This window comes from Motacilla alba, chromosome 5 (assembly GCF_015832195.1).
Source record: "Motacilla alba alba isolate MOTALB_02 chromosome 5, Motacilla_alba_V1.0_pri, whole genome shotgun sequence".
Taxonomy (NCBI): domain Eukaryota; kingdom Metazoa; phylum Chordata; class Aves; order Passeriformes; family Motacillidae; genus Motacilla; species Motacilla alba.
In genome coordinates, this window is record NC_052020.1 from 2,583,132 (window position 1) to 2,606,422 (window position 23,291).

General features: G+C 39.9%; 1 protein-coding gene across 15 annotated transcripts in view; it reads right to left on the reverse strand.

The window, feature by feature from the left end:
* Positions 1-23,291, reverse strand: part of NAV2 (neuron navigator 2) — a 373,713-nt gene that overhangs the window by 27,041 nt on the left and 323,381 nt on the right. For 11 of the 15 annotated variants that reach the window (XM_038137694.1, XM_038137693.1, XM_038137689.1 and 8 more), the window contains 7 exons: positions 18,181-18,472; positions 16,555-17,257; positions 12,861-13,328; positions 11,773-11,838; positions 10,525-10,569; positions 8,116-8,276; positions 5,929-6,117 (listed from right to left, as the gene is read on the reverse strand). In XM_038137694.1, coding sequence (XP_037993622.1) covers positions 5,929-6,117; positions 8,116-8,276; positions 10,525-10,569; positions 11,773-11,838; positions 12,861-13,328; positions 16,555-17,257; positions 18,181-18,472 — 1,924 coding nt within the window. The remainder of the gene's footprint in view (positions 1-5,928; positions 6,118-8,115; positions 8,277-10,524; positions 10,570-11,772; positions 11,839-12,860; positions 13,329-16,554; positions 17,258-18,180; positions 18,473-23,291) is intronic. The other 4 variants (XM_038137691.1, XM_038137688.1, XM_038137698.1 and 1 more) reach the window with 3 other exon arrangements.

Consider the following 23,291-nt stretch of genomic DNA (forward strand, 5'->3'; position numbering starts at 1 on the left):
AGGGCTTACTCAAGACTTAAAAAAAAACCCCAAGAAATGCAGAAGGGATTACAAAATTAAATCTAAGTATTTAATCTTCAGTTTTAGGTGAGACTGAGGTTTTGTTTTTTTTAAGCAACAGACCAAGATGGGAATGTCCTGAGAAAATCACAACACCCAGCTCCAGTGTGTAACCAGATGCTTCAGGAGAAGATGTGGAGGACCCAAGATAAAAAAACATTGTCTAATTTTGCAGCTGTGAATTCTCCTCTAAATGCAGCTGTATCTTCCTTCTGCAGAGGGAGCTGCATCAGTGCATCAATGAGCCAAACGTTCCTTTTCTATGCAGGGTTTCTTGGTCTTTCTTTAAAGCAAGGACATTTTTTTTAACAAGGGAAAGTTTGTTCTCTCATAAAAAAATGAACAGTGAAAACATAGCAACAAAACTTCCTGGAAAAGGATTAGTTTCAAGCAATTTTTGCATTTAAATTCAATAAAGGACATACATATACACTGATGACCTAAATGATCTTCAGAGGTTCCTTCCAACCCTAACTAATCTGGTTGCTACCATACTGATGCCTGTTACTCAGGCATCAGGATTTACATATAAATATAGCATCATCTCATTCTTTATTACACTATTGAAAAAAGTACCTGAAGCTGTTCTTTCTGCTACTGAAACAAGCAAAATTACTTTTCCCTTATTTTTATTTTTAGAAACAAATAGTACTGAACTGAAACTTTCATCCAAAATTCAGGTAACTGAACACAAATCATATGAAATAGCATAAAATCACTTTTTCTTTCTTCTACGTCCTCCAGGGGAAAAAAAAAAAGTTTAGAAAAGCTGCCATTTTGCTTTAATTACCTAGTGCAATTCGACATTCGTAATAAATGGGTTCTGCTTTCCCACTGACATTATATCCTAAGGCAATACTGGAAAGAGAAGTAAACAAGGTCTAAGTTGGCTTCTGAAGGAATTTAGGATAATTTAGAAAACCCACAAGAAAGTAAAAAAAACCTCACACCCAATTGCTTTCTCTAGGTAATCATATTTTCAATTAAAATGATCTTTCTAGTTACACATTAAGGACTATCCTGCACTAAGAACATAAAAAGAAATGGTGTGAGTCAGAGCAAGGCTCTGTCTAATGGTGTGCTCCAACCCTGGCTGCAACCACAGCCCATGTTTACTGAAAAGAATGAAGAGACAGATACACAGTGATTATTCCCCAGGTACATCTCTGCACCTTCTGGGAAAGAGTAGAGATGGAAATTCCAGGGGTGGAAACTGCAATGAGACCATTATTCTGGCTGCTGTGACCTGTCTACCATTAACTCCCTTAACTGCTCCTGAATCCACTGACACATTTTGTCTGTAATGAAAAATTCTCTTGTGTTCAGAAGTGTAATTCTTTGCAGTTGTTCTAGACCTGCTGCTGAATCAGTAAGTTCCTTGTGTGGCTCCATGCCATTGTGCTAAGAGACGGAATGGATGACCAATCTCTTCATAACAAACAAAAATTCAATACACATCCCTTCAGCCATCACTTTCCATGCTGAAGACTTCTATTTGAACTTTATATCACAGATGTTCTGCGCTTAAGATCTCCTTCTCACTTTTCTTTACTTACATTTTCCCCTTTAAGATTTTCAAGATGGAAAGCCCAAGTGAGGCAATATTGCACAAGGCCACAAATGGACTCACACAGGGAATATAATATTATTTTCTGGTCTGCCTCCCTATGTTCTTCCTTGTTTAATTTTTTTCCTAATAGAGATGTAACCAAAAAAGAGCCCTAAAATCTGGCCAGAGAGGAAACAGAAACTTTATCGTAGACTTGATCAGACACAACAAGGAGTTAGCATCAGCTGGAATTTTTAAGATCACATTGGGACTTTAATACAGGAGAGAAGATGCAAAGTAAGGAAAAAAAAAAGGGAAAAACATATAACTCTGGGAATATTACTCTTGCCTTGTGAAACACCACCATCACATAGAATCATAGATTTATTTAGGTTGGAAAAGACTCTTAAGATCTTGCAGTCCAACCATTAACCCAGCACTGCCAAGGCCATCAGTAAATCATGTCCCTAAGTACCACATATACACAGCTCTTCAATTCCTCCATGAATGGTGACTCACGCGCATGATTTGAACGTGTACATAATTTCAGATTTCTCATTTCAAGACAACTAAGGAGTTAATATACTTGTGCAGTTTCTTTTTAAAGGATCTGCAGATGGCTACTTGAAGGCTATTTAATTAGGAGCCTGAATGCAGTTATGCTCTTGATGCAATTCCTGTTTCTTGCAGCCAGCATGCATCTGCATGCAGCCTACAAACCCAAATTGCTCTGGAGCTATTATTTTAAAGCACTGTAAATGCACAGGCAAGCATGTATCATTTTTAATGCTAGAAAAGAAAGGCTCTAGCCATGACCATCTGCTCAGAGAGCAGAAAGAAAAACTGATATTGCAGTCAGCAGCACAAAAAGGAATAACAATTTATCATCCAACGACAAAGAATTTAACATTTTTTCTCTTGGAGACTGAAGTATCAAGATGGAGCCAGTAGCAGCCCAGCTCCTGGGGAAGACTGTTGGCTGGAAGAGTGGGGAAACTGGAGAGCCAAGAGACCACTCCATTTTTATGTTGTGTTTTTTCCTCATGAAGTTCTGGCGAGTTTGGAGGCTGCTCCTGCTGGCACCTCCACAGCCCTGAGCCCTGTCTGTCACTAGAGTTACTGCAAGGCTGACCAACCTCCCCACCTACATGCTGTGCTGTGAAAGAACATGACTGTACTTCACACCCAGAGACAAGAGAAGAAAAGGCTTTAAAGAATAAATCCTGGCCCTGCTTTGAAGTTAATGAGAAACAAATGCCTTGTAATACTATGTGCTAGGAAATAATTAAGAAGTAGGTTGGTAAGCTTTATTTAAGACCTGGATTTATGCTTCATTGACACAGGATGATTGTATAAAATCAATTTGTTCATCACCCACAAATTTAAATTTCTATAATACTTTAAAATCTATTCTCTCAAGGTGAAGGCAAACCTCTGCTATATTCAGAAATGCTTAACCACTTAGACCTTGTGACTCCCTGAGAAATAAGCAGGAGCTAGGAAGCCGGTTAGCTTAGTGGTAAGCCTTCTCTACAGCCAGGGAAGTGATGGAAGACCTTTCTCCTGAAGACAAAAATACAGAGACTACACCTAAACATTCAATCCATATGGTAAAATATTATTATCCTTTTAGGTGTGAAAAATAGAGGAAAATCTGAAATGGATCTTCAGCATGTCCCCTGTAGGGTCAAATTCCTTCCTCAGATACAAAAGTGGTATTTTCCAATCACTTTCAAGTCCATAACTTAGTGGATATTTCTTGGACTTCATTTTTATTACTTTTTTCAAATGAATAAAAAGTGCTTAATAGAACATTTCACCTGAGTCTTTTCAGATTTTCCTTTTCTTCTTTTTTTTAATGGTTTGTCTTCAAACATGCAATACTTATTAAATGTTTATCCAAACCAGGCTCTCTGCTGGACAAGAATTTCTGAACTACAAGAGGGAGTTTAACCTCCAATGTGCCAAAATGGACTTGCTGCAATCTTGAGCACAGTTAAAAGACTAAGGCTACAATTTTCTGGAGGATGTCTTCAATAAAACCCAAGTAAATTTTGCTGCAGTAGTTCTTCTGGTAAATCACTGAAGTGTAACACAGACACAGTGACTCAAATTCCTTCCCAGATTATACTGACTGACTGAGCATCTGGCAGTCTTTGACTGTTTATGATAACTCAGCATTCTGAGAGCAAACAAAGGTTAATGCCTGCAATGTATTACCAGCTGCAATACATGCAATGAATGACCCAGCTTTTAGCCCTACAGCATTATTTGAATAATTTTCAACCCCTAATAAAAATCCTTAGCCACAGACCTCTAAAATACAATAAAATATACTGAAGTTACACTGACTAAATTAAAAAACCAATTAATTAATTAATCTTTCCAGAGACATATCCAATACATATTTTCTACCCTCCCCAATGGCAAAAAACCATGATGGGATAACCAGGATCTCTAGGAAGGCACTTTGTGGCTCTCAAAGGCTTCTGCAAGTACTTCAGTGTGGCTCCCATGCAGGCCTGGTTCTTGGGGAATGGCAACAACCATGGGGCACTGGTATTAACAGTGCTGAGTAAGTGCAGGTCTTCAGAAGCAGAGGAAAGAGCCATCAAAGGCTTGTGTGGCCTGTGAAGTACAATCAAGCTCGTCCCAACCCTTGCCTGAAAGGAGATTTAAGATTCAAAGAGTTAATGCTGAAAATGTTTCCTATGAACCATTCCATGCTTGACTTTTCGAAGTGCAATGCTTGAGGATTTTAATGTGCGCTCACAGCCACCCCTCCTACAACTACAAGGATACCTGATCAGGAACAACCAAACTAAATATTCATTTATAGGTAAATGCTTTTTCTTATTATATTTACATGGGTTCTTTTTATCAGGTGTGGTTACATATTTGAAAAGATGATGAAGCACTAAAAAGACAAGCCTAGATGTTTCAAAGAACTACTCAATTCCCTTTGGAATATCTGTTGTATCAAGCCAAGATATTCAGCTGAAATGAAAAGCAAAGCAAAGACTATTTGAGTACAGTTTTAATGCTGGAAAAATTACTGGGATAGAAATAGTCCAACTGATATCACTTATCTATACTATAAGCAGAAATGTGGAAGTGCAAGTTCAGAATACCCCTATTGAAGAAACTCTGTGCTGACTCTAAGCATGAATTAGTCATTCTGAGAGCACTAAAAAAGAAGCACAGGATATGTTTAAGCTATTTCCTGAACACCCAAGGTCTAGGTACAACACTTATTTCCTGTGTCTGACCAACACAATCACTGAATAAACATCATCATTCTCTCTGGTGACCGGTGACAGGACTTGAGGGAATGTCTTAAAGTTGTGTCAGAGGAGGTTCAGGTTGGATATCAGGAAAAGGCTCTTCACCCAGAGGGTGACTGGGCACTGGAACAGGCTCCACAGGGAAGCAGTCACAGCAGCAAGGCTGGCAGAGTTTAAGGAGCATTTGGACAACGCCCTCGGCACATGGGGTGATTGTTGGGGAACCCTGGGCAGGGCCAAGAGTTGGATTTGATGATCCTTGTGGGTCTCTTCCACCACTCTGATTCTACAATCAGAACAACCATGAATAGGACTACAGTTTTAGCTAACACTGAGAGATCCACACTGAGAAAGCTGTGTTTGAACAGAGAAGTGCCCAGTTCCCATGCAAGGGCCACCCTTTGTGTTGGGAATTCTGGACACTGAGAATTTTAGACTTTATGTGCTGACAGACTCTGACTCCCAGGAGAGCACTGTATTTGACCTGAGGCCATGGAAAAGGCTTCCAAAATTGATTGATAGCACTGGGATTACAGGTGTGTAGTTGATCAGCAGTGTGTAATATCACAGGGTGGGAAAACTTAGAGTTTGGAGTTTTAGAATATAGTAATATATATATATATATATAAAATGAGACGGAAGTTTTAGGGTGGAGGTTGGTCCTTCTTCTTTACCTTCTTACACCTTCCTCTTCCTGGGTTTGGGTGGTATTTTGTAATTGGACAGAAAAGTCCGCATTGCGGACTTCGAGTGATTAGTTATGGGCTTAAAAGTGAAAATAATTTAGGCGTCATTTCTTAATTGGATAGTTTAGCCTTAAAAGACCTTGTATAGAAAGATAGTTAACCATTTTGTACCTTGTTAGTAGAACGCTGTAGAACTCATGACTTGCAACATAGATAAGAAATAATAAACACCTGAGTCTGAACACGAAACACTCTCTCTAGCACTTCAATCCTGACCTTGGCAGAGGCACAAAAAGAAGACAAAAACCAGCACCTTTGAGCACCCCCAGCCCCACGGGATTGTACTGACCCTCCTCGAAGCCGTCGCGGAAGGAGCCGGAGCGGCTCATGGTGCGGCTCTTCTCATCCAGGGACATGGAGCTGTTGCGGAGGCGCGTGTCGCTGTAGGGGTCGTAGGGCCCATCGGCGTTGGACAGGCTGTGCGTGCGCAGCATGCTGGGATTGGACAGGCTCATCTGCGCTGCGCTTGTGGGGCTCGCTGCAAAGCCAGCAACAAACACGCCCTTAGTGCCGCCAACACGGGCTCTCCTGCTCTGCTTTAGTCATCCTCCACCAGCAAAGGTTCTTCCCCCCCCCTCCAATTTAAGACACAAATTTTTGATACCGTCTTCTCCAGGCTTCATTGGTTTTCAAGTAAGGGGTATATAAACTAGGCTACTGAATGTGAAAACTCAAGTCAAATAAGGTCATTTTAAACACTGTCTGTATGTCCCTAATGTCCATGTATCCATAATTCCATAAAACAAGCTCAGTCACCTCACTAACACCTCCCAGGCATGGGAGAATGAAAGAAAATTATATTATCATTAACTAATTCATTAATTAGTTAATTAATAAATGAATTATTTCATTAATTAATTAATTAATTAATCATTTAATTTGGAACTGTTCTTCCACAAAAATTGTAGTATTTTGTCTATACAGAGCAGGGCTTACCTTCTTCAAAGCCTTCAAATTCTAAGAAAATGACATTTTTCTATGTATTTTAGTCACAAATATAAAGAGCTTTAGTTTCCTAATTGCTGTACAGTTCAGAACTTTCTTTCCACTATGAAGTCCTGAGAACTGTAAAATACTAGTTTTGCCTTAAAGGCCAATATTCTTCCAGCCAGTGTGTAGAGTACATAAGTACTGCAATCACATTTCTCAAAAGAACTTTTGTGCTAAAATTATGCCTGCTATTTATTAAGAATTAGTTCATTTGTGGGTAAAAAAAGAGAACAAAATCATTGTTCATCTAGTTCCTCTTGATGTGCTGTCATTGCCTCTTTCTATACCATCAACTGATACAGACTATTGTAGAAGACAGGATAATTCAGTTCACAGGCGCTTGACTTTCGTATCATCATTTGCTCTTAAATTAAATCCAATAACCATTCTTAACTCCAATATCTCTAAGCTCTCATCTGAAGAACATAGGAAAACATACTTTCTATTTTCTTTTTGGTGTTCATTGCAGTTTGTGGCCAAACTGTGCTAAGTGTCAGTTTATTTAAAGCCACTTACAGAATGTGTTTCTTTCCAGAACACTCAAGGAAAGACTCTAGAATGTCATTACTGCAAGTCAAAACTACACTAGAAACAAGTGACTGTGCAATCTGCTCCAAATTCCCACAAGAAGTTCACAAGTGCAAGCTTAACTGTTTTGCACATAATTATTGTATATAAATTAGTTACTATAAACAATGTATTTATTTTAAACAATGATATTATTATGGAGGGGATTTTGAAAGTCATAAACAAGCATCTTCTTTCCAAATGTCCCTTCAAGATGAAATATGCAAACCTGAAGAAACTGCAAAGCAACAAAGTCATATTTAACACACCCAACAGAGACAAGCACCACTGGCACTTTAAATCAGGTTATTTCAACTGCTAATACAGTCAACTAAAACCTGCAATGCTTCATGCATCCTGCCAATCAGCATTTATTGTTACCTTAATTTAAAATATGTTTACCAAAGAAACTAAGTGAAGGAAGGAATGGCAATTTTTCTGACTTGAAACTCCCCTGACTTTTATATATTGCTTAACTGAGCTTTCTGCAATTTTCCAACGAGCCACTTGAAAAAGACAAAGATAAAATACCAAACTGATGAGACTGGCACATACAGTAAGTAAAATGCTTGGATTTTAGAGAATTATACACGTTCCAACATCTGCAGGCAATACCATATGTCCTCTAAGCACCCCAATGTGTGACATCAACTGACAGCTCTTCTGAACATTTTATAAAGCTCACAATTTATGTTAAGGAATCTGATTAGTCCCAGAGTCAGTTTCAAAGTTACTGCAAGAATGGCACCTTTGGGCATACGAGATAATAATGCTAATTAGTCACACTCATTTCAATGAGAGTGTTTCCCCAGGTTCAATGTGGGCCTTGGAGCTGCTGAAAGAAAATTAACTTCTGCAACATGCTGTTTTCAGGACACACAATGCATTGCTGTGATTATTCAAACAGATAATTATTCACCAAGCTGCGAGAAGTTAAATCTAGTTCCAGAGGGTGATGTTATGCTGGATCCAGATGAAAATGGAGAATTGGCAGCAGTATCCTGCAGTCCTCCTGCTGAATGGGACCGGAGCCATTCCTTTGCATCCTCTTGACTACGGAGCTGGGAGGATGGAGTATACCTGCAAAAACAAACAGGTTTTTCACCATGAACTTTGATATTTATTTGACATTTTTGTTTAAAAAAACAAAAAAAACCCCACCAACCATGAAATGTCACAAGCCTTGGGGTGGGAGAGAGAGAGAAAGAAAAAAGGAAGAATCCTCATATGAAATTAAAGGATTAAATAATCTGAACCAAATAGAATTCTGAGTTAAGAGCTGCTCCAAGCTCTTCCAACATGTTCCTAACTCATTTCGCCTCTGTCTGGGGGGAAAAGACGAAACCACAAACTTCTTTCCTATGGCTTCAGGTGTAACCAAACCAGAGTGAACCAGAAGTTACAGGTAGAAATTGTGCTGTGTAGCACTGTAGGATAAAATGTAGTGTGGGCTATATCATATGATTTAAAAATAGAAGTGTAACTTGGAAAACCTTTCCCTAAGTTATGCCAAAATTCTAACACTATTTAAATATACTTTGATACATCAATAACCTTAGCTGACTTTTTGTGATATTATAACCAAATTCAAGTCAACAAAGCCCTTATCAGGACTTTTTTTTTAACAAGCTGTGACCCAATATTTCATATTCCAGAGACATCCATATAAGGCCTGTGGGGGGTGTATCCCATTTAGTTCAAAACGAACAGCATTGAAACATCACAAAGGAGACTATGTTTAGCATTTTCTGAAGGCAATGAAAATAGCAGAAACGTGGTCTATGCCAACATCAGTGGCAAAAAAACCCCCTGGCTTCAGCTTAAGTTTCATTTATTGTGTCTATGTGTGAAAAATAGGTATGTGAGCTACGTGATAGGGTACAGGTACCAACAGCCAGAGCATCACGGAAACATGCGTCTGCTGATTGAATCATTGCCTTTGGACAAATATTTATGAGTTACTAGCTCTCCTTCCAAAAACTTAGAGCCTATTATTTGCTGATATTATCTATTTAATTAATTTGATTCCCTTCAAGTAAATGCCCTACAGTAAGATACCACTTATCAGGACTATTTTAAATCAATGGGAACACTGCAACAATTTAAATAGTCAATCTGCTTTTAAAAAATACATTCATTCTTCTTCCTTATGCCTCAACACTTCAGCAGCAATTCCTGACAATCTGCATCTCTTAAACTTCGTATATAATCAGTTTATTTAGAAAGGGGCTTTAAATAGTCATGTTACCTTAACACACTACAGATTTATTTTTATTGTCAGCATTAATACCTACCTTTTCAAATGTTTTGGTCTTAGAAGAGAGTATTTATTAGAGACATAGTTGAGGACCATAGAAACATTAAAACAAATTGCCATTTTAAGAAAGGCTTTTAGTACTCAGCTTCATGGGACAAGGCTGCTCTGAAGAACAAGATGCACAGCACAGAAAAGACCACAGCTGCAGTTTCAAGGCAGTGATCCCAGATGCTGCATTAAGCAATTCAGAAGCTGAATTTCCCAAATTGTCAGAGATACCTTCTGCAAATTCTCTAACACATAAAGCATTTAATTAACACAGCTAATAGTAATTCTGGCTAGAATTGCTTGTATCAATGGAAAAAAAAGTATGTTATAAAAATCACCACCTCACAGATGTACAAAATATGTGAGAAGACAACAACTGAAAGTTTATTTGATGAATATTTTTATTATTTTCTATGAGAGTAGGGAATAAGTTATAGATTAAATAGATTATAGATTATAAAATATAGATTAAGGTATTATGATGCAATTAAAAAAATTAATATGCCAAATTTCACCCTGAAAGGTTTGGCATGATCTTGTAAATCTTTTCTATTTATATAACAACACCAAGGTTCCCAAGGTTAAAAACCATTTCACGTATTCCATGTAACAGGCACAGAAACAACATTATTGTTTTTAAATCAAGCCCAGGAATGGTTTGAGATGCTTTTCAGCAATTAAGCCAGCAAAAGCCACAGTTCTTGCTCAAGCAGTGAGGCCACTGGATGAAAAAAATTCAGTTGTCAATGGCCTTCTTTGAGGATTGAAAGAAAGGAAGAAAGAAAGGAAGAAAGAAAGGAAGAAAGAAAGGAAGAAAGAAAGGAAGAAAAAGGAAGAAAAAAAAAAAGGAAAGGAAAAAAAGAAAGGAAGAAAAAAAAGGAAGAAAAAAAAAGGAAAAAAAAAAGGAAGAGTACTGTTGCTACCTCTTGCAAACTGCGACCATCACCACCAGCCACAACAGAAACACAAAACAAACTCCAAAGCCACCACAGAAGATGTTAAACCATGTGGAAACACCAATACCTGAGTCCCTTCTTAGGCAAAGTGTTCCTATCAAGATGTGGGTCGCTGCAGAAAAGTTAAAAGAAAAGAACTTCAGAGAAGAACAAAAGGGAAGGAATAAGATCAGGATGAAGGACGTACAAACATCTGCATCACCTTTTCAGAGGAAAAGGTGCTGGGGCCTCCCTACAGAAACATGCACAGACCTCCTCACCCAGGTGGGGTTTGCACAAACATGCAGCAGCTACCATGCCAATGAACCACATCTCTTCACAACCTCACTTCACTGTTTCTCCTACCCACAATGAACAAAAATGGCTCTTAAAACATCATTAAAAATACACTTTTCAGCAGGCTATTGGTAAAATCTGATGGGAATATTCAAGTCCAAACCACCTTCCCATGATTTTTTTCAGCAGACACCCTTTAGGGAATGCACCTAATTACTGTAAAGAGGTATTGATCCCAGACTGTTTAAATTTCCAAATCTTAGCCTAAGTTCCATTAGGAAAGTAAAATGGACTCATCAGTTGCCCAAAACTCAACTATTTCTAGTTTATGTTTTTACAACTGATGAGCAGAACCTGTTAATTTGCTTTTAAAAAAAATACCCCTGTGGTTAAAAAAATTAATTACATGACAACCCTTATAGCTAAGTTACAGTATAAGACTGGGATAAAAATTACATCAGTGGGAAAATGTGAGCTGAAATGTTTAGATTTGTGTCATCTTTTCCTAACTTTAACATTCATTTGTACAAGGATGACTGTAATGTACCTACGTACTTGGAAAACACTCATGAGCCAAGCTGCAGTAAGAGACTGACGACACTGACACAGGGACTTCACAACAAAAGGGACAGGCCAGAAAGGCAGTGGGAAAAGCAGCATGCCAGAGGAATGCTGAAATGCTAGTGAGAGTTTAGATTCATGGGAAGAAAAAAAAAAGGCATGACTTTCTAATTGCCTTTGGCAAAGATATGAAGGGTGGGTTAAAAATAGCTCCCCAAACAAAAGGACATTCCCAGAAATGAGAGCAACACCAAAAACATGCCAACTGTACTGTATGCCACTCTCCAGATTGATTTGGGTGGGCAGATGGGTGTTTGCAGGGACTCTCACTGGCATGTCTTTGTGTCAGTTCACACCTGGATGATGAACACAACAGAGCACTCAACTGAGCACAGTCTGGCACAAAACAATTTGCTTCACTGAGATGGGCAACAAAATCTGCAGCCTTGAGTATACTCCTGTCCTGAGACAGCATTACCTGTCCTGTCTCCTGGGCAAAGTATTTCGGCAGAATTTGGGGCTAGCAGCAGGGGAAGAAAGAGGGCTAGAAAGAGCAGTCCAACAAGACAGAAAACAAGAGAAGGAATATTAGAATGAAAAGATGAGGGAACAAAAAGGAATTATAATAAAACACAAACAGAACCCCAAACTGTCAGAACATGGCATTCAGGTGCAATTTTCTCCATTGAGATGCCGCTACAAAAATCTTGCTACCTGAACTCATCACTACACATCAGGACATAGCTGACTTCCAGTGCTTGGAAGGGTTCTACTTTCATCTACAAGAGGTCCCTCAGAGACCACTGCAAAGTTCACCCCAGTATCATCTCAGTGTGCCACCAATCCAGCTTTGATACTGGAAAAGCCCTGTTCTCTCCCTCCTGCTCAGCCTCCTCCCAGGTCCTACCCTGTGTCCACACAGGTACCAGTGAATCTCATCATATACAGAGCTGGGGAACTGATCAGTCAAATACAATTCAGCTGATTGTTTTTCACTTGGATCCAGCTTCCAATAGGATTCACTAAGCATTCACACAAATGCTTGTACTGAAATATTGTAGTGAACAATTGGAGATAGGACAAGACAGCAGGGAAAGAATGAGAAGGGATAAAGTGACTACAGAGATGGGGACTTGTCTTTTCAGCATCACCTCAAGTTTGAAAGTCATCAAATTCTACAATCAAGAAGTTTAACAGGAAACGGTAGATTTTTCAAATCAAAATTGGAGGGTTTTTAAAAATACCACTATCAGCTCAATTAACAGTAGATCTTTGGAAGGATAACCTACAATGCAAAATTCAAGTATTAGGTACCATCTGGTAGCAAAAAAAAGTTGTCACATTGGCTGCGACAGCAAAATAAAAACCTCTTCTGAACCCATCCTCCTGCTCTGAACTGGGCTCCTTTCCAGGAATAACTTATCTGTATGTTCTAGTCCTGGAGTTATCTGCATTGTCTGGTAAGTGGCATTACTTGATCTATATCTGCAGCATTAGCTACTGCTGCCAGGACTTCATTCCCACTTGAGATACAAACATATGGAAACAAGAGAAAAACCCACTAACCTTTCAGACAATGTAGTCTTAACACTGTTGGTTCGGATGAAGGGAGTCAGAGAATCATCCTTGGAGGCTGGAATCAAGCCACTGGAGGAGTTGTGGCTCAGCCCACCTCCACTGCTCAGGGAGATGTCTATGGATTCACAGCTGGTGTGAAGGCTGCTGACAGACTGGTATCCAATGCCATCCTTGCTAACTGCAGAAGAACTACTGGCGTTGGTACCCCATGTCAAACTGTTGGAAGGAGCCGAGTGTGCAGAACTGGGGCTGGAAGCCAGTGGAGACTGGTTGAGATCTGTGTTTTTACCATAGAGGGGACTGCTGCCCCCACTGCTCAGCACACCACTGCCAGATGGGGAGTCAAGGTTACCCTGCTGGCTCATGGTAGCATGAGGGTTGGAGATGACTACTGAGTTTTTCATATTTTCAGCTGTTGTGATGGGAACTTGTTTACTAGGCTTCCCACCAAAAAGTCTGCAAAAAAGAAGACAGCACGAAAAATACATAAAATGGAACAGTAAACACAAGGATATCTTATATTTCATCTTAGCTTCAGAAAACCAGTATTGAGTACATGATCCTAGATTGTACACATGCAACTATACATTTATTATCTCCTTGTGTTCACTGTCCCTTTCAATAAAGCCCAGAGGCAATTACAACAGCTCCAAATCTATCTCAGGTGTGTGTCACCTTTGAATCATCAACCAATACTTCCACAAAGCTAAAATACAGCTTCACAGGACTAAGATACAACCACATCCTCTTCTGTTCCTGAAGGAAAAAGGACACCAGAGAAACAATCTGATACATGGAATACTAGAGACTGGAAGCTTACTGACCAGGTAAATTCTGCACAAATCGCCAAATGTTCTGCACAGAAGCAGCTTTTGCTGGGATGCAACAATGTACTCATACCAAATGTAGGCTTGTTTCATTCCATGAGCCAAGCTGGCTGGAAAGGGTATTTTTTAGTGGAGAATGTCATGTTACCTGCTTTTTGGCACCTGGAATTGGCTAGTAAAAAAACTAGGTGAGTTCCAGAACTCGGGGAGGGAGGGGATAGAGGATGCTGACCGCAGCATCACTGTTGCCTGTGATGCAGCTCACTGCCAAGGAAGCAAAGACCCCAGCTCCTTCATAAACAGCCAATGGGAAACTTCTCAGAAGTGCCCAAGTGCCTCAGTAGTAAACACGCTTCAGACTAAACTATCAATCATGCCAAAATTGATCTTCAAAATTAGGAAGGAAGGGTTATCTTCCACTCCAGCTTCAAACATCCACCTCAAAACGCTGCTTTTGTTTCTGCCTCTTGGCTCCTGTGACTACTATTGGAACCTTAGTTTTGCTCACACATACCTGTACAGATTTGCTTTTTTATCATTTACTGTGGAGTACTGTGGGTGAAACCTTTCAGAATAGAGAACTACAGCACTTACATACAAGTGTTTCTGAAGACTTAGGGGTACGCATGCACCAGGCAGAACTATCTCTGCTTTGGAGCATGCCCAGGTTTTTGGACACATGGACACTAAGTCACTTTGTCCATCACTTCCCAGAAACACAGTCTGTGTTAGAGCTGGGCACCTGCAGCACCTGGAGCAAGCCCAGTGCTGCGCAGCAGCAGTGTCCAGGCTGCACAGGTGCTTCCTGCAGCTCCAGTGCACGAAACACACCTGAGCTGGGCAGCTGCTGCTACATACTTGCCACAAGGCACCTGGACAACACTTCCAACTGAGAGGGCAGGTTTAGATCAGAAATAAGGAAGCAATTCTTCCCTGTGAGGGTGGTGAGGCCCTAGCATATGCTGCCCAGGAAGCCCCATCCCTGGAAGTGTTCAAGGCCAGGCTGGGTGGGGCTTTGAACAAGCTGGGATAGTGGAAGGTCTCTCTGCCCATGGCAGGGGAATCAGAACAAAATGATTTTCAGGGTCCCTTCTGACCCAAACCAGTCCATGATTCCATGGCACTCAGCAGCTATAGCAGCTTAGTGTATTCCTGAAGGTATTCCTGTGCCAGAGCATACAACCTCTTCAGCTGCACTGGGGAAACCACTCTTAAAGAAAGCATCCCAGAGCTTGAAAAACCCCAAACAGCCACACAACAGTTTTATAAGCTGTTTTTAAGCTACCCCTGTTTATGACAACATGGAAGTTACATATATTCATGAACTTATAGGTAACTCTGTATCATTACAAAGATATGGATTCTAATTCACTGTGTAACACCAAAAAAAAACCTACAGGGCCAAGAGGAAATATGCAAAAAACAAAGTCTGCAACTCAACTACAAAAATTAAGCTCAAAATCTTCTTTACTGTCATCCTAGGAATCAGTAATAAGCACATGAGGCCCAATTCAACTCTGACATGACAACTTTGACAGGCTGGTGAAAATTCAAGTGTGAAATTGTAAATCAAATGAGGGAATAGTTAAATTGAGCCTCAGTGTCTGCTCTTTGAAGTTTCCTGTATTTCTAATGTGCATTTCAATTACACAGCCAGCAACACAGCTTTTTAGTAATAAAAAATTCCCAATCACATTCCTACCAGTGTGCCTGAGGCACACTGAAATCACTGAAAATCTGCATTTCTCATTGTGTATTCTATAGAAGTAAAAGGCCTACTGGAGTTTTTAAGTAGCCATTGATGAAAATTACATGTTCCAAAGTACATGGCTTATCTATTGTTAACCAGGTACAAAATAAAGTATCTTTAATTATCCTCACACATACTCTTCAAATAAAACCACCCATCTAAAAACAGTTTACAGCATCAGCCTAAGCTGCCATCACAGCCATTATGCTTGCACTGGTGCTTCAGATGGAATGTGGCTTTCTCACATCACTGGAAGCAGGATGATGGAGCGTAACTGTATGGGTATTATGGGTGTCACGACAAAATGAAATGCAAAACACTGCAACTTGAAACACACAAACTACTCAAATTCAGTTGAAAAATAATATTAACAGAACTTTTCACCAATATCAAGGCTTTGATATACACTGCATCAACAAATTAGCACCTCACCAACTATTTGTTAATGTTAGTGTGTGGGGTACTCTTGGAGAAACAGAAGACAGATAGGATTTTTGTCCAAAAAATAGTATTAAATAAGAAAATTTAACCCAGCTTAGACAGTAACTTTATTTAGGGTTCTTCTTCACAGGCTAAAATGTTGAGTCTTGCAACATACTGGGCTAATCCACACAAGCTATAATAGTTTGCTTTGGGTGAATCTAAGCCTGGCAGGTCAATGCCACTGTCATCATGAAAATCTGAGATAACCCTCCAGTTGTTGGTTTATTTGATCCATGACTGGAATATTTCCAGGTTTGTTACATATACATCTGTGCAAGAACTCTTCAGTAACCTCCAGGTAAGAAAATTCTTATATCTGTGATATCTGCCTCCAGGTATGATTTCTGCAACAAGCTGACTCAGATTGTAATTGCCAAAGCTTCTGCCAGACAGGTTTGGTTTTTTTTCCTGTATGTTAGACTTCTGCTGCTGTTGCGTGATGTCCTAAGTATCCACAACATTGGCCAAGCTGTTAATGTGAAATTAAATGTAAATACCAAGACCTTGAAGTAGGACACTAAATAGAAAGCGCCACACCAAAGCCAGTCAGGCCTGGCTGGCAGAGTCCTGCTCATTCAGCTCCCACTAACACCACTGCACAACCGAGGAATTTGTTGCCTACCTGCGCAGAGTGGGAGAGGCCACATCAGGATACTTGACTCCTTGCTGGTGGGTACTCTGAGCTCCGCTAGCAGCAGGCTGTGATGCAGGGTTCACTTTAACAGAATTACATGAAGCCACGCTTTCGTTGTCAGACGAAATCCCTTTCTCTTTATCAGTCTGATTGACTAATCCTGGCAGAGAGCTTCCAAGGATTACCTTGGCAGGCTCTCTGATTTTAGGGACAGGCAACCCAGCTGACTTGCTGCTTATGTTGGAGTCTATGCTACTTGTGCTAGATCTATTCCCAGCTCCACTTCTGCTACTGGATTTACTGGGCCGGGGTAAGCTACGGTACTGAAGATTAGTTCGTGCACTAAGTGCTAAGTAGCTATCATCCTGGTTCTGGGAGCCATCAACACTAGTCTTCCGACCAGTGGTCCTACCCATGAGTCCAGATGACTTGGGGATCTTTCCCAAGGTAGCCGATCTACTGGTGAGAGTTGCCCCACTGGCAGTGATTATGGTCATGCCTACGGCTGACCCGCTCTGTTTCTTAAATCCAAATGTATTAGCATTAGCAGCAGTTGTCCTAGAGTTACTTGTGGGAAGCTTTTTGGATTCATCACCACTGCTGCGTCCTGCATCTGATGGGGAACGTTTAACATGTCCAGCTTTAGGAGATAGTCTACCCTTTTCTGATACCTTGGCGTCATCAGTTTTCCCTACAAAAATAGAAAAAGAATTCTAATATTTAATGACTTGAAAACATCAAGCAAATGATGAAACTCAAAGCAGCATGAAAAGCAAAAGCGTGTTAGCCACTGGAGTGCAGTTCAAAGTTATGATCTAGTCTGCACTGAGCTTACATGCCACTCTAGTGAGTTACGCATGCAGACTTGACAAAGATAGTATGTGGTGCCTTTGCCTTTGAGAATATGAAAAACAGAACAGCCTCACATAATAGTGACAGATACGAAAAAAAAGTTTCCCTCTGTAGCTACCACAGATCAATCACTTCTATCATCACGCACTAGTAGCGTTAGGCTGGTAGTATAATTTCCCTAAAAGGCATTGTTAAAGCATTTGTATTGTTCAAAACAGTACATAACTTAAACTTTTTCATATACAATTGTGTACAAGACCTAATAAAAAGAGAGGTATTGAATTATATTGCTTGATTATTCAAATTCAGTCAATTTTCATTCATGCATCTGCAAGTGCTAAAATCATTAATACACTTACAAGAAAAGCCAGAAGTCATGTATAGTATAAACAAACATGCTTGTTTAGTAAGGAGGGAAAAAAAAATCTCCTCACAGCCATATATATTGTATGCTCTTGGTTAACAGTGATCTCAAAAACTAAAATTATATTATTTATTCTTCACACAGCAATACTGTGCCAAATAAATAGTTTGGCTTAAGACCAGAGTTTTTCATGAAAACTGTCAGGGTGCACTAATTCAAAATACACATTTTCAGAGAGAAACGGAAATGTGGATATACAAGATGCTGCTTAGGTTAAAGCAATGCCTAAGAATACAGACAGGATTACCTGAAGTTCAGGTTCTGCCTCTGCAAAGTATTTGAACTGTTTTCACATCGAACACATTTTTGGCTTGTTTACATCTTACGCCTTTTCTCACCTGTTCCAGGTGTCTTTAACGTGCCTGAGGTGGTTGAAGGTTTAGGCCTTGGTGTGGTAATGCCAACCTGAGCTGACATGCCCCGTCGCCAGGAGCCCGTCTGGGAAATAACAGTGTTCTTCCTACCCGAAGTGCTTTTATCAGACTCATCCGACACATCAGAGGGATTCCGCCTCCATTTGGATCCTGGCTCCATTTTTATGCCGCTATCAGATCCACCATCGGATTTCTTGACTTCATCACTGGACCATAAGGAATTCCGCTCCACCTGGGAATGCTTTTCTGCATCGGTCTAGGACAGATAAGGAATTACAAGACAACTTTCACAGCAAGTCTTTCTTTCAAGAAGCTTTGTAAGTAGGAACCATCACCCTGATTAATCAGCTCAGCAGTCATCTCTGAGTACCAACAAACATGACATGCCTTTAATGAAGAAATATCACAGCAAGAAATTAACCCCAGCAATGACATACTTTTTTAATATGCTTTATGAGAGAAATACAAAAAAACACAACAGCCATGCTCCTTGGAATAAATAAAGGGGAAAAAACCCTACTTGATGTATAAAGGAAATATTCAGCTCCATGACATTTATAATCCTCCATCTCAAATTTCTGACAAACCCTTTTACTGCAATGCCAAAAAAGCATTTCAAACCTGTGCAGCCAGCCTTCCTTTGTTCCTGCTGCTTTCTTATCTCTTGTCTGGCAATCTGATCTCCAGAGCATGAGGAGGCAGCTTTTGGAACAGATCTGAATATATGGAATGCTCTTAATTCTAACCTAACATAATAGAAGGACACCCAAGGACTGAAGAAAAACTTTCTAACAATACTCAAGACTGACTTCAATACATAAATTACTTTAGTTTCTCTTGCAGACTGTTTTTTCCCCTACTCTTTGCACAGATTGATTGTGTTACCAGTCTCTTATGGAGAATTTTGCTAAGCTCAATATTAAATAGAAAAATTTCTCATTAGCAAACCTTTGCCAAAAACTCAGAAATGCTTACATTAAATATATTACCCTATATATGTGTATATTTTATACATTCCCCATGCATAAATATTTCCCACTGCTAATGATTACGATTCCAGAATTCTACTCCTGTCAAATGCTGTTGATTAAATTCGGTGAATGTGGTAACACCACAACCAACCATTTTGTGATCAGGCACAAATGACAAATATCCACACATCTGACTCTGATCAGGATAAAAAATTCATAGCTGAAGTGTTCTCCAACCACCACAGCACCATGAAAGAGACTGACAATTCAACACCTGACTACAGTTCCCAAGTACAGGCTGATGGGTTTTGGTGAGGTTTGATGCCACCTTTCTGCCCTGCAGCCTCAGCAGAAGATGAATGTGCTCAGAACTGTGTAGTAGGCAAAAGAAATAATTTATTTAAATGGAAATTATTTTAACTATCCCAAAGCATTATAAAGCTCACAGTCTTTATTCCTTTTGGATAATCAGAAAAACACAGCACAGGAGAAGCTGTAAGATTATTTACCATGTTTTTTAGCTTTAAGTTCCTAAAGAATGTTTTAAGTTTATGACTTTTCTTTACCTACCAGATCACACCATTAATATTAAAGAATTCAGGGGAACTGTAGTTGAATTTCCTTTGCTTTTTACTGTAACTTCTTTTTTTTTTAAAGCCTGAAAAACTAGTTAAGCGATCAGTGTGTGAAAGCTGACACCACATATCACAATGGTCCTTCTTCAGTCAGGAAACAGGGCTTGGGTTATTTATCTACATATTGAGTCATTAGACTAACATGCATTTTGAATTATGGATTTAAGTACTATTATATTCTTGTATTTTCCTTGTGCTATGCAAATGTTGTTTCCCTACCTCTCCATTCGAAGAGAGCAACTCAGTGTAGGCTTGAATGGATCTCTGTTTTCTAACTCCCTTCTTTTCCTGTGCCTGCCAGGTTTGGGGCTGGTGGGTCACCTTGCTATTTCTGATCATCAGTGGGTGTGTAATAAATTCAGTGTGACTGTTCCTATGTCCTGTGCCTCTCCAAAATCAGTATTTCATACAAACAGCTCCTACATTCACAAATCTTGGATGAGCGCACAGGCAAAAAGTACCAAATAATCAACCAACAATGCCACCTCAAAGACACCATTCCTCATGTGGCCACTTCAGTATCTTGCTCCAAGCTCCTTATCTGGAACTGTGTGTAGGCACTGTGAGTGATCAAGAACAAGAAATACACCTACCTGCTAGCAAAGGCCTTATTCTAGTTTTGGTTGACTAGGAAATATTCCTGTACCTTCTATTTCCCCTCCCCTAATCTGTAAGATTAGTACAGTCAGTCTCCACAGAGAGAGAAGTCCTCTACCTTTGCTCTCCTGCCTTTTATTCTACTACTACACCCACGGCCAAAGCTTTCCTGCAGCCTTTGAAATGCTGCACCTCCACCTTTGAAACCCTCTGGCCAGAGATGTTTCTGTTTAATGGTAAACACTGAGAACAGCACAGAAATATGAGTAAGGAATCAAAACCAAAACACAGTGAAACCTGGCTTGGGGATTGCAGCTGAAACTCCACCCACCCAGAAGGGTGAAAGTGGAAATACTCTTGGCTGGAGGTCATGGCAAGACACAGCAAGCACAAGATGAGAGCAAAGCCTGAGGTAGGAGCAAAGCACCATCATTTCTCAACTCACTCATAAAGTTTTTGTAAATCTGAAGCTGTGAACAGATCAAACCCATCTTTCCTGAGAAGATGTCCTAACTGCTTAGGGATGCTGCAGTTTTCTATTTAAAGGAACTTTTCTATTTATCTTCTGATCTTTTTACCGTCACATGATTGAATTTGTTACTTGGTCTCTTTCTCCCATCTTATTTCAGTTAAATAAGTTATTTTCAAATGCCCAGCAGGTTTTAATTTCTCCTAAAAGTATGCATATGATGTGACTTTAAAGGCACACTATATGTAGTACTATGATAAAGGTAACTTACTAATTCTGTGCAATAAAAAGGAAAAATACTAGGGTGCCAAAACTCCTGTAACTACATTAAGTGGTTTGGTACTCGGCATAATCACAGCAGGACATGGGAATGTGGCAAGGCAAATTCTGGCTCCCATCACTAGCTTGTTCAGAAACAACTTGCAAACATCTTCACTGCATTGCTATAAAAAGAGGATACAGCTATGAATGTCTCTAAAGACGGAGTTAATATCATATTTAAGTCCTGTTTCTCAAAGATGGAGAAACTGCAGCTTCTGGAGTACGGGGTACTCATCAGCCCCAAAAATCAGCTCCTCAGCAGAGATTTTTTTCCTACTGCAACTATGCCTTTCTTTGCAGAGATGATTCTGCCCGAGTTACTGATTTTATCAGCAGACACTGACATGTTCAGACTCTCTCCCTTTGATGTTGCTGCATTATTTGCTTGTATTCCCAGCTACACATGCATTAGCTTCAAGCTCCCTCCTTAATTATCTGAAATCCAACTTCTGTATCCTCTCAAAGAGATGTGACAGAATCACAGCAGCTCAAAAACACCTACTGTTTAGGAGAACCAAAGCAAGGGACACCCTCAGAAGAAAAGTCCACATCCTTCTGCAAATGTGTGCTAGTCCTTTGTGACTCACCACCCTGGGGAAGGCAAACCTGGGCACTGGCCATCAGAGAGTCCTTCAGGAAAGACAGAAAAGGTGTCTCTGCAGCATTCACTGCATCATGAGCTCTGAGGTCTACAACTGGCAGCAAAAAATTAACCCTGCAAGCCACGCATTTCAGCACTCCAAGCTCTTTCCATTCCCTTGGCTGACAAAGATTTAGGTAGTTTGTTCCACTGAAAATGAACTATTTTATGGGTCAATAATTTTCAGATAACAGAATACCTGGAATAAGGTATTGCCATTCATGAAAACTGAAGAGAGAAGCAGGTCAGAGACACACATCACACCCAAAAACTGCAAACACCACTTGTACATTCTTAGCTCCCAGCTTCCTCTGCCAATAACTGAGCTCTACTGCCTGAACAAGCTCCAGCTGCTTTTCTTCTGCTGTCTGTCTGCACTCTCTTGGATACCATAATAGCTGTGGAGGAGGAAGAGGAGTTTGTCAACATAGATTTTGATCTCTCAGAGGTGTTTCCAAGAAGCTGATCTATCAGAAGATAGAAGTCACATGAGTTTCTATTTGTTTTCCTTAGGTTAATGTTTAGTCACATCTTCCTAAGTCTCCCTTTCCCCCCCCCCCCAACAGTATTACGATGTTGAGACAGTAACAATTGTCAAAAAATACTTCTAGTTGCCCATCTTACTCTCTGTTAGGTACTGAAAAACATGCTTGACAGATCTTAACTCCTCTCAGCTTGTATGGGACTTGTATTACCAGTTCCAAGTACCTGTGCAGTTGCTGATAGGCAAACAGAGGCTACCTGGAAACCCTTTGTGTAGGCTCAAATTTGCACTGCATGGCAAGGGAACAAAGACTACTCTGTGCTTGCACCACAGCTCTGGAGACAGAGCAATACTTCACAGCAACCACATGTCTCCATCAAAACTGATGTCAAAACCAGATTTAGGACCCACTGATGAAAAGGACTGGGGAAGATTAAAAGAGGGAAGAAACAGAGGAGCAGGTCATAATGACATCCCTCTCCTCTACCTGTGGCGCTGCCAGGTCACCACATCCCAGCACACAGCACCTGATTCCCTCGAGCAGGACCAGAACAAAGCTGAACTTTTCAGTCCTGCACTTTTCCAAACAAAAATCTATGGAATTGGTTAAAAAAATCAGTTTGTATTAGTGCAAATCTCTGTGTTATGCAGTTTGTTTGATCAATGAAAAATTGTTAGATGCCTTCACTTGTTCCACGCTCTTTGGATGTGTGGTGTCTGAGCACAAAATGTACATGTATCCTGCTGACAGAGGCAAAGTTTATCCTCCTACGAAATGCCGGCAAACACAGAAAGCCTTCAATAACACACGGCTCTGGAAATTTAATAAAATCAATTTCATTTGCATAACATGCTTACATTTCTGATAAAAGTGTAAACAACCTTTGAACTTTGATGTTTACTTTATTGTATTCTATTATTTAAGAGAAAAACGTAATACCATTTCAGACCTAAAAAA